At 45.7% G+C, this 12848-nt stretch overlaps 1 protein-coding gene across 2 annotated transcripts in view; it reads left to right on the top strand.

Annotated features, from left to right (window-relative positions):
- Positions 1 to 12848, top strand: part of LOC122567791 (neprilysin-1) — a 73396-nt gene that overhangs the window by 25197 nt on the left and 35351 nt on the right. For both annotated transcript variants that reach the window (XM_043726789.1, XM_043726787.1), the window contains exon 5: positions 338 to 445. In XM_043726789.1, the coding sequence (XP_043582724.1) occupies positions 338 to 445 (108 nt within the window). The remainder of the gene's footprint in view (positions 1 to 337; positions 446 to 12848) is intronic.

Below are 12848 nucleotides of genomic sequence, written 5' to 3'. Positions count from 1 at the left end.
CAAAATATCGTGCCTTTTCCCTCGGTGAAATAAATACGAGATGAGATATAAAAATTTGAAGCATTCTACGGGATTACAAAGTTTGTTAACTTTAGAAACAAGAATCGCTATCGATGTGTATAATTTCGTGTTTCACCTCTACGCGTAAAAATATTTTCCCAACGTTAAGACTCTTTTAGGACATGAACATTCAACTAGAGCAGCACCGTTAAACGTCTTACATTTCCCAACGAAAATTATACTGAGAATTTACGGAAAAGTGCCCCGTAGCGATCGATCGAATTCCAGCCCCGTATTCGACCTATTTAATAATTAACGCTTTTTTAACATTTCTCAGAGCTGCTGGCGAACAAGACGGGCCATATGGTGGGCGTGTTCGAGAAGCTGGGCCAGTTTTACAACGGTTGCTTGGAATTCAAGGAGAAACCGGTGAATTTTACACCCGGTAAGTGGATCCTGAACGCGTCGATCGATACGGCGACGGCACAGGCGACTTTCCATTTGAAAGAGATACGCGTGACAGACAAATGCAGTGTCGTTACCGGAAATAACGCCGAGGCGTCGTTGCGTCCATGTGAACGACGTCGTTTCCGCGGACGATGCGTCACATTCGCGTATCTTCCCTCGCGACGTCCTCACGCGATGAGAATGAAACCGGTGCGCCGTGTATCCGCGTCGCTGAATCGCATTTACGCGAACGATCGCTCGTCACGCATCTTTCTGGCTTTCCATCTTTCGCCATGTACGTACAACTATCACGTGCTTTCGACAAATCGTCGGTAGTTACCTATGCAAATGAAGGTTTTTATAAACGCGACTAAATGGAACCTACACGGAGATATTTTGTTTCGAACGTCTTATACGTCTCTGCGTATCATCCGCATTGCCTTCTGTGCAATTTCAAATCGCCATACAATTACGGCTGTGTAGGATTTATTTATTTATTTAGAACGGATTAAACAGGAAACGATGGTTATTTAACGCGAACTAAATACAGTATAACTAAGACAACTAAATAGTTAATTCACAATTCTCGTCACCACGGGCCCAACGCTCTCTTTCACGCGGACCACCCTCCTCCACAACACTCTGACTTCTCAATTCACACTGCCTGTCAATTCGTCTTCCTCCCTTAAGCATCCCTTTGTCTTTTCTCATAGCCCCACCACGTACGTGTTCCGCAATCGTCCATGGCCATGATCATATAGGCCTTTTTCCCGCGTAACTATTCGACCGAAGGATCGACGACACATTGATGAGCCTGTCGGCACTTAGGCTTCCCCTCAACATTGTTTATGGTTCAGCCGATATTTCTTAGGCCATTTGTCCACGGTACTACAGTAGCAAATATAAGATATCGCGAGCTTGCCCGCGTCGCAAGATCTTATTAAATCTCAGAGAAAGAACGGAGGAAGACGTCATGAATTTTAGCGCAGAGGTGCACGTGTTGCGTTTCGTGCCGCATCGTACGCGACACGTAGTGCGGCAACGTAGCCATGATATATCTGTCGCGACGTTCATTCATATATTCAATCGCCGACACAGATGTTCCATTCTTTGGCCTCTTTTCCTCGCGCTTCTATTTCCTTTCCCTCTCTCTCTCTCTTTCTCTCTCTCTTCGGAGAATCCCCGAGGCCGAGCTTTCACGGCTCGACGCTGATCGATTATTCATACGCACGGGAATCACGAAACTCTCGCGGCCAATAAAACGAGCATTTTCGATCACGGATCGAACTCGAACGACCGTCGCCGATTCTGTAAATGTTACGCGTGTGCATGCACCGATGTATCGTGCAACGCGTTACGTAATATTTATGAACGGCGTGGTGGGAATATTTTACGCGATTTACGTCACATCGAGGCTTCCTCGTGGAATAAATGTTTTGTTAACGTTTCTCAGCGATTTGTTTCCCGTTCGCCCGGGCTACGACGATTTTCACTCGTCGGAAGTTTCTTTCTCGCCGACGAAACGACGCTCGAAACGTTCGTCTTTATCGAGCAACACGATGATGGCGTGCTACGACGTCGGAAATTATTTGCTCGTACCGCAACGTTCTCGACTTTCCATCGTAAGAAAGGTGCGTGTTCAACGATACGTTTGTTGGTTTCGCATCGTAAGAAATATTATTTGTCAGAAATTTGTACGATCGTGAAGGTTTCGCTTTTGCCTCCGGGTTCCTTTTCCACGAAGCGAGCGTAAGCGATACGAATAAGCAGGGAAATTGGAATCGCAGATGTGGGCGATTACGATGGCAACTTTCGGTAGACACTTGGATAGCGATCGACGCTGGATATTATTGACTCCTACCGCTTCCTTCTTGCCGACTCTTTTTATGTATAGATATAGAATTAATAGCAACTAGAATCGACCAGTATTAAATTACGTATTTCGTTTTACGAGACGTCGTTTCCGATTCAGCGATGGATGAAGCTCGATAAAACCGTACTACGTATGATATTAACTCCGCTGTGTTGCGTGTTATTGAGTACTTCATCCCACGTCGAACTTTAATAATCAGAGGTTTGTAACGAAATATGAATGCTGTGACACGTTGTGTCCCTTTCACCGTGTTCAGAGTAAAGCAAACCCAATAAAACAGTACATAACTATGCTATTAACTGGACAATGTCAGATATCGTCGACTTGTACTACTGTCCGCCTCTGTCAAACTAAAAGCGCAGATGTCGTAACAAAATACGAATTCACTGGCACGTTGTATCCTCTTCACCACGTTCGGCATATAAACAAACTGAATGAAACAGCACAACTATGTTATTAATTCAACGATGTCCGATATCATTGACTCGTATAACTTGATGCAAAGTTCGAAAAACAAAATATCGTGACAAAATATGAATGCAAACGTGTACATTACACGTTCGACCGTGTTCCAAGTGCAAACGAACTGAATGAAACGGTACAACCATGCCATTACCTTGCCAGCGTTAGATATCATTGACTCGTACTACTCAATCCTTGGTCAAACCTTGAAAGCGAAACAGTGGCGATAAAATACGAATGCGACGACACGTCGTGCCTTCTCTATTGTGCTCCGGCAAAAGGATACCTAGAAGCGTGCAGAACGACAGACCGCGTTTGTTAAATTCCATTAAATCGGGTGCGCGTCTTTAAAACTCGCGGCGGCGGAGAGGATCGAGAGACGTCGCGGTTCGTCCGATTTTTCGCTCACTCGTCGACGACAATGGATTCAGCGAGACATGCGCGACTCCGTCGCTCAAACAATAACGAAGAATTCGTCGGAACGGTTCGCGCGAGAAAGGCTGGTGCGGCGAGGGATCGCCGTGAAAGGGAAGAGGGCGTTTTCCGATGGCGGTCGCTAATGCTTCCTCGCGTTTTCATTTTTCTCGTATTATGATGCGGCGGTGAGAAAGATGTTACGTCTGAGGGAGAAACAACTCGGTGACGGAAGACAGAGTTAGCAGTGGTAGCGAGTTGCAACGGTGCTGAGAGCAACGAATTACGGGAATGCGATGCGTGGAGAATAAGCGAAGAAGAACGTGCGCGAGACTATTCCGTAGCGAGCCTCGAAGACTCTCGTTGACTCTCCAAAATTGACTTTATCCTTTTGCATCGGACGACGAACGATTGTACTATCGATGGAGTTACAAATTCTACAGAAAGAATTAGGAACGATCCGACTGTCATAATTGAATTATTTGGTCATACGTTACAATGATGAAGCAGAAGACCAAATCTCGACTCTCCAGAATTGACTTTATCCTTTTGCATCGGACAACGAATGATTGTACTATCGATGGAGTTACAAATTCTACAGAAAGAATTAGGAACGATCCGACTGTCATAATTGAATTATTTGGTCATACGTTGCAATGGTGAAACAGAAGACCACATCTCGTTGATTTTCCAGGATTGACTTTATCTTTTTGCGTCTGTTGAAGTGGTCACTACCTCTAAGAAAACTCTACATCTGGTCTTTTTAGTTTTCTCAAGCAATGAAGCCATCGACAGCGTATAGACAATAGACTGGGACGAAAGCAGACCATAGACAGTAGACAAGCGACGATGGCTTCGGGATTTTACATAGTTTTATATAGTTATAGGGCAACACTGCTAGCGTGCGGATCGGGACCAGCTCAAGTGATATTCCTACTTGTACTTACACTTCTGTATTTAAATATATTCATATGTTCATACATCTAATAACCTCAACAACATCGGACAATGAACGATTGTACTATCGATGGAGTTTTACATTCTAGCGAAGGAATTAGAAACGATCCGACTGTTATAATTGAATTATTTGGTGATATGTCGCGACGATAAAACAGAATGGGTCTTGAAATCGTATAGAAAATCGTATAATCGTATGATCGTCTAACAAAGATGTAAAATAATTCTCGAGACGTATACGTAGATCGTTGGATATGTAACTTTCGAATTATCACGATGTTACTAAACCGAGCGAGACCAACGAATATCCGGCTGCGATAATTATATCTATTTTGTTAACGATACAGGAATTTAGTAAAACTAAAGGTTCCGGCTACCACATCTTCGAGTGGGCGTTTCCCATGGACCAAGCGGTTGGCTATTATTTACGCTGAAATTTTCGTGCAGTTTCACCAATCTAGCAGATTCCCTCTTTCCCAAAGGAAATTCATTTCTCCGAAGAAAGGATTAATTGTAAGCACGGAATAGGGTCGAGTTTCAAATAAAATTTATCTCCCGACCAAAGTCTCGGGGTCACGAGGATCAATCGAAAACTTTTCGATGATGTAAAAAGTGGGCGATTCGACTCGGAGAAGAGAAGAGAAGAGAAGAGGCAGGTTGATCGTGACTCTCGCGTCACTGCGATACGACCGCACGCTTTAACCCAGAAAGTCAATGTAGGCGGCCTAAGAATAGAAGCAAGGCAATGTCGGGTACGGTGGAGCCGATACCGTACGGCCGACAGTGCGATTAATCAATCAGTATCGGCGCCAAATCGTCGGCCAGCGGCATTAATCAGAGATGAATTCGACGGAGCCCCGTTTCGTCGAAATATCACGGCGATACTCGCTATCGTTGCTGTTGTCGAAGCGATCGCGACAATAGAGTACTTCTTTTTGCTCCGGTATGATTCATGGTATTGGTATTTACGAGCTTCAAAGCGAAACATAACGCTAGAATGGTCATCCACGGTCCAGAGACGATTCTTTCATACGCTACGGTATCTCGGTAACGATAGTTTCTGCGATACACATTTGCGCTATTTACGGGCGAAGAGAGGTTCTTGGTTAGAATGGGATAATTGTGACGTGACGCGAGATGCGTACGCAAAGCGACGTGACGAGAACCTGTTGGCTACGCTTTGGGAACCTGTCCCATAGCACCGATTGTTTGCTCGAAAATATACCGGCAGTCGTTGAACGCGATCGATTCAATCGCTAGCATAGAATATTTGATTAAAACGTGATTGCAGCGACCGCTGTTAAACTCCGACGAAACTGATTTCGCTCGTTTACACTACACTTATTTCAATCAGATTTGTGGAGCGATCGCGTTGCAAATCTTCATGGAATTGTGAGCCACGGTAAATTGACATGACTCTTTTAGGAACCGTACTCGTATCGCTTCGATCGAAGAACGAAGGAAGAAAGAGCGAGGTAGATGAACAGAGGTAGAGAGAATCCTCTTATCGTTTCATAATGCAACGTGGAACGTATGGCCACGTGCTTCTTCCCGGGAATCCCCTAGCGACCTATCATTCAATTCTACGTTAGCTTCTTAAAGCTGGATCGATAGCGGTTATATAATCGATGCCCGATACCCTTCGCGACCGTGTTTGCCTGAAAAACACGGCCCTCCGATCATTTCCGGCCTTCCGCTGGAAATCGATCACAGCTGCGATTTCTACAAAGACCAAGGGAAATGTCGTTACCTATCCACCGGTACTCGCGTATCGCGAAAACTTGGATGAAGGACTTTCGCTTCCGTTTGTTCTCCATCTCCTCGTTTCGTTCTGAAAGTCGTCGCTCTTCTCCGATTATTCGGAACGACGATCGAAACGGTGCCTGTTTCGCTACGGTCTCGTGTATCCCATGGAAACGCGCTTCAAGGCCGTTGCCATCACGGTGCACCGCGATAATGCGAACCTTGGAAATTGGTGGAGCTGGTCTAAAGCGGGAAACAAAAAGCCGGCGGTTCGCTTTGTGTAGGAAAAATGTACTCGTTCGCCATCCTCGCCGCGGTGCATCGAGTTCATTCGACGTTAATTGACTGTTAAGCCGGCTGTCGATGAATCGCGTTGCTCTCTCGGCTCGGGAGTTCTTCTGAAACGAGTACGCGTACGATCATCCGTTTCACTGGATCGCCGTGAATTATTTGTGGTTGCCCCTCTAGTCGACAAATTGTTCGCGACGTTACAAAATCCTAGTCTTTCGAAAAGTCTCAGAAAAATATGTAGCGGCACATGAGCTAGAGGACAATTCGAATCATGTTGCTGCTTTGCCTCGGAGTATCAACCTCGTTGGGATATACATAATGTAATAATAAACAAACTCCTGACCAAAACCACTGACGAGTATAAATAAACGAACGCGATCGTAAGATGACCAGTTTGTCAGTCTCAGTCTTGAGGAATTTTATTAGCGATCAATAGGCAGTCTTTAGCGAATCAGTTGGTATCGAGCGTTCTTTAACGACCAGTATCGAGCAATCTACGGCCGACTCTGAATTATATTTATAATATTTTCAAATATATTTGACGGTTTCGAAACCAAGTAATCTCGTCATTTAAACAACTCAAACAACCATCCCCCGCAAATATAAAACCGTAAGTTATTAGCATAGTGTGGATGTTCATGCGGTTTCATATTCACGAACGTGACTAAAAAAATGAAATCTAAATCTAGTTCGGCTGTTTAAATCTTTTAATTCCTCATAAACGAATAAATAACCGCGCTTTACTCAATGCACGAACGTACTGCGCGTTTCTTATCAGAAAATTGCAAAAATATATCACGCCAGGGACGTGAAGCGCGATATTTCGTTGGAGGCCAGGTACGGCTTTAATTTCTGACCGCGTGTCAACGCGGATTTAATTGAACGCCAGAATTTCAGCCGTGTGCCGGCCGCGGTTGTAGTGCTGCGGCCTGCTCGGTTGTGGTTCGTTTCCAGAGGACCTGGCGTCAGACCACGCGTCGACAGAGATCGCTGACAAAAAATTCTTTACCATAATTGAAACTCGCGCAAAAAAGCCATCGGCAGGAGGAAAAACAGAGAGACGGTGAAGGTAGGGAAAAAAAAGGTACAGCGTGATAGAAATGGAAGTGATGGCGATCGATTAGCTTGTCGGCGAAACAGTACAGAGGCGATCCCTTTTTTTCTAGCGACGCCCGCGGCTGGTTTTCGGGGTTGATTCGAGGATTATGCTCCGCGCGCGAGCATTCTCCGAGCGTATGCGGCGTTTGGGGTGGACAGTTTGTCGGCGGTCAGCACGCTGCCTTTTTATCGCCCCGCGATTTGCATTTCAGTGACATCGCGCGCGAAACGGTCGAAACAAATTTTTCCCTTCGCCACGGGGATTTCCAGCCCTTCGACGCCGTGGCTTTTGGTAATTCTGATCGATGGCGCGTCCGCCTGACCGCGATTTATGCGCTGGATCGTGTGGGATTTTTTCAAAAGTAAAAAGAAATTCATTCGTTCGGCTGTGCTTATTTATGGTTGGACACGGGCTGGGAAGAAAAGTGGCTGCCACGAATTAATATAGATACAGTGGATCGTCGTTGATATGAATCTATCGAACTTTCGAGAGATACACTGGATTCCTGTTTGTTCTGCCTTTGTTTTAACCGATCATATTTTTCTTCGGATGAAAACAAACGACCAGGCGAAAGATGATCGTCACGTTCCATTATCGTTCTTCGACCGTTAAAACGCGTTTTAACGAAGATATTACGAGGTTATTAATATCGAACAGAGAACGATGGATAGATTTCTAAAAGCTATCGATTCGTACGAAATACCGCAAGCTTTTTTATTTTCCGTGACCAAGTAGCTTGAGCTTTGCCGGTTAACATCAATTTCTAGCCGTGGCTGGTAGATTAGATCTCTTGATTCGGCCGTCGCTGTTAAATAACTCAACTCCTGTAACGTACAGCCATTCGTTCGACTCGGCCACGGTGCAATCGAGCCTGGTATCGTCGTGAAAATTGCTCGTGTAAATGACTTCTAATCGAGACGATCGAAACGACACCGGCACGAAGCTCGGTAACGTGGCTGACAATCAGCCGGATAATAATGTCAGCGGCGGATTAGCTTGGTCGCAGTTGGCCATGTGCGGACGGGCGCGTAATTAATCGCGGGACAATTAGTGGATATTACGCCTGGTTGGTTGGTGCGTGTGTGCGTACCCGTGTGTGCACGTGTACGCGAGCGGTCGCTGCTCGTTTGCGAGTCTCCGAGAACGGAGAACGTTTCAGGTTGCTCGCTACTATCGGATGTTGGAAACAACGATGATTAGTCCGTAGTATCGAACACAACCTTGGACGACTGCCTTTTATACCGCAGCGATTGATAAAAATAGTTGACGGGCTATCGATCACGCGACAGTCGGAAACGACTACTGGAACCAGACTGGTTCGTCGAACGTCTTCCACTACGCTTTCAATACTTTTTCCAACGTGGAATGATTAGCTCGTGCTCGTTTCGCGGAAATGAATCGTAAATCCAGTGAACGCGTTCTTGGAATAACCGTGCGTCTAAAGCGGTTCGGAGCTTCGTCGAGTATATCGCTCGCGGGCCGTCTTAATAATTCTGCAGAACCTTGGAAGTTTTCAGAGCATAAAACTGAAGTCGCGTCGGTAACGGCTGCAGTCGTATCTATCAGCTCGAAGGAATAATAAAATCGAGCGGAATAATAAAGCAATAACTATAATCCTTCCAACGAAAACCTTGCTACGAGACTATCCAGACTCTTTAGAGATGGACGAGCGTAAAAATCATCGACCGTTTTAAACGGTCAGGTACTGGCGTGCGTTCTCTCGAAACGTGGTTGACGCGCTTAATCGCTCAAGGGGTTGGAAACACCCCCCATGCGTAATTATGCGGACGAATGCGCATCTCATGACGTCATTGGCTGCGCGATGGGTCCTTGAGGTAGTTTTTCAAGCTCTCAGCCGCGATGCAAAGATGGTGAAAAGACGGCGGTGGTTTTTGCGCAGCGGAGCCGATCGCGTGCGTATGACGTCGATAACGGCGACACGGTGAACCCCGAGGAAAAAAAGGCGTACACGCATGCTGTGGAGCCAAGGGGAACGACGAGGCGAAAACACGAGTTCGCGTGCGTCTTGCCAACGGGGGTCACGATCTGTGACCCACTTTCGTCTCCGCGTCGACCGCGTGCTCGACATTCGATCCTCTTCGAAGGAAGGTCGCGATGTTCGTGTTCGCGCGAACTCGCATTATCGGTAGAGTCGAACGTCTTCCGTGAAGATGTCTTTCACATCCTTTGTCGACATTATTTTAGGAGGCAGTCGTATGGTTCCTCTGCTCTTTTCTATACGATTGTAGCCAGGCGCCAGTATCGCCAACGACTTTCGTCACCCTTCTCTCTGCACTTTGCAATAGGAGCAGCCTCTGCTTTGGACGTTACAATGGCTCTCGGTAACACGATAGCTTTCCCCTCCTTGCTTTCGTCTCTCCACGGATTTCATTCTCAAGTGCTCGCAACATGCTTTGATACTCTACGAACTTTCGCCGGAGTTTCGAACGTTCAAGTAGAGAAATTTCCTTATTTGGAGAATTTGTAATCGTAGCGGACTTTCAGGGAGCAAGTTCCATCGTAGAAACGTTCGCCGTTCGTTCGATGTTGATTTAACTATGGCCTCATTATAGCAATTGCGGCTAATAGGCTGCCATTAGTTCGAACTTGGGTCTTTCGCGGTCGCAGTCAAGGTTCTTGCTCGCGTTAATAAAGTTCGCCTCGTGTATTCCATACGTTTCCGATACTTTCGCAATACGCAGGCCAAATTCTATCGTACTTTGTATAGGCGGCAACGTTCCCCTTTACGCCACTGTTGCAGTAGTTGCCATAGCGAGAGCTACAAACTTCGAAAGTAGTACGTCGACGGTATTGTTTCGAAGGAAACGTTTTCTATTTTAAGACAGACACGGTTATTATTCCGAGCCAGACGATCTAGTGGTCTCCTCTGTTCTGGATACGCGGCACGATGGAGCGCGAAAAATCGATTATTAGTTTGCCACCTGTACCCTGCGTTCCATGCGCACGATAGACGATCCATTACCCAATTAACGAGGGAAGATTAATCGCAGCACGGGCATAGTTAGCGGCAGGATAGCCGCTGGCGAATAAGAAAAGGACGAAAACGAGCGCGTCGCGAGTCGAAAGTCGCCAAGGGTGTCAAGGTTGAGCAATTTGGCCTCGGGCTACGTCCGCAGGATGATTTACTTGTCCGCCTGGTCGAGAAACTATTCGGTGTTGGATGTCGCGAGGAAACTATGCTCCGATTCGAACTTTGTTCTGTTGCATTCAATCCTAACTATTCTTCCTATCCGTCGAACTTGGCTGAACGAGTCTGCAACTTTTTCACACGATTTATTTTATTATTTATTCCACCGTGTCATGTTCCACGCGGTTACGAATTTTTCCTCCTTCGTTCAACTATATTTCGTTTATTTGCTTTATTTACCACGAGTATCACGATACAGAATAGAGAATTATATCAAGAGCCAGTTATTCTCCAAGCAGATTGTCTGCAATTGACGGCGCAGCCAGAGAACGGATTCATTCCATACACGAAACCATATATCCTGGGATCGCTCGCACGATCATTTACCATTTACTTGTACGACTTGTATAATTTCACTAATGGTATTCGTTTAATTACGCTCTGGAAATAGAGTTGCAAAATCTAGCTAATGCGAGGTCAGTTTCGAAACCGTCGGCGGTCAACCTGAAACCGGACCTGGACCTGATTCATTGAAACGTACGGTGTATGAAAATATTCAATCCCATCGATGTTCAAGTAAATTATATAAGAAATGTAGTTTCTGGAAATGGAAAAAGCGTAGGAACATTGGGCGCGAAATACTGACAGCGTGACAGAGCGAAGAAAAAGCAAGATACCAAAGTGCTTCTATATATAGACGCCATCGAGGTACATTAGAGAGTTAGAGTCGACGAGCAGCTTTTTTTAACCCCCTGCGATGTTAATGCTCGACTCGGAATCGTGTCAAGGACAATCTCGATCAGTCGACACCGCCGTGACTTTTCTCGGCTCATTGGAAACGAGCACGATCCGGTCGTTCAGAGTATTTAGGTTTCAGCGCCTCTTGATCGACGAAAGAAAGATGGACGAATGAAAAGGGCGTAATTTCATCCGCGACGATGGATCGAGCGGTTTCGCACAAGTTTCTACGAAATATTTCACCGACGGGAGACAACACGGCTGGAATGTTTCGCGTACGTTCGTATAGCAACCGGGCGAGAGTGTTCGTCAAAGTCGCTCTTGACGCGGAAGAGCACACTTTTCACTGAAAGCGGCAAGTTCGCGTCTCTTCGTCGCCGGAGAACTGAATGGAAAGGTTGAGAAGCGCAAAGCTCGAAGCTAGACGCGCGCCTCTGTGTACGTGTGCGATCCTTTTTCGCGCTTTCCTCGTTTTCAGCTGCACGATCGATTTCGCGCGTTTCCCTCTTTATGGGAACGAGCTTTAATAGATCACGTTACTCTTCACCATAGGAGAAATTTAATTTTTATTTAGTTGTTTGTTCAAGCCTGTTTACCTTCTGTTTAGTAACGTTGATTACTTTGGAATAATTAAGAAAATAGTTAAGCAAGGGAGAGAAGAAACTAAATAATATAAGCACATTGGAAATACATTATCTTTCGTAGATTGATCGAACGATATCAAAAACCAATGAATATTCCTGCGTTATAATGTTGCAGAACTAAGAATAGTTTTCAAGCTTCATACAAAGTCTCAGGAGTACCGATGCTTCCATTATGACCTGCTTTCAACCTTTGTTTTCGATAATTCAAACTTTCTCGCTGTTTGTAATATACGGACGACGACTTCTGTACGTCGAAAGACAGAGAAAAGCGGCTTTCCATCGTCGACGTTGACGAAGTACGATGAAATTAATTTAGAAATTCGTAGGTTGTTCGTAGGTTGTTCTAATGTTGCCACTTTTTCCCTTCCTCGTGCGAGTCCCGTTAACGAGATAATTTCCAGCTGCGCAACGTCGCCAGTTGGTCTCACTGGGTTCTGTTGTAATTAGAAGCATCTTAACGAGACATCGTGGCACGTATACTCAGCTTGGTTGTCGCGAGGCAGCCGAATCGAAAACGCGGCAGCCACGGAACGCCGAGTCCGCCGCACGATGGAAACAATCCGGAAGTTCCATTTCCGCAACCCACAGTCTTCCCCGATTTCCTCGGCATGGGAATTCAATCGAGATACGGCCAGCTATGGCTTGGAAATTATCCATGCCCGACCGGCTTAATTCACGCCGACGATCCTCCAGTCGTCCATCCGCAATGACGCCATCCACCCTCGGAATTCGTCGCGTCACAATTAAATGCAAACCGATCGAGCAAAGATCCATTTTCATCCGAAGGAATTAGGGAAATGAGTTTGGTATCTGTTCAAGGATTTTACGCGGGCGGAGAAAAGATACTAAATAGAGCGATGCTTGATACAAAGTTGAAATTGGATACAGTGTACCGTGTTAGAATGGTTTGTAGCGACGCTTGTTTGGGACGAGAGAATTGGAAAGGGTACGTTGTATTCAAAGCTGAATAGTTGTGAATAGCAACAGTCTTGAGCAGACACTTGTACGAACGATGCATAACAGACGTTATAC

This window comes from Bombus pyrosoma, linkage group LG5, assembly GCF_014825855.1.
Source record: "Bombus pyrosoma isolate SC7728 linkage group LG5, ASM1482585v1, whole genome shotgun sequence".
In the NCBI taxonomy this organism is placed as follows: Eukaryota; Metazoa; Arthropoda; class Insecta; order Hymenoptera; family Apidae; genus Bombus; species Bombus pyrosoma.
This window is presented reverse-complemented; position numbering and strand designations above follow the sequence as displayed.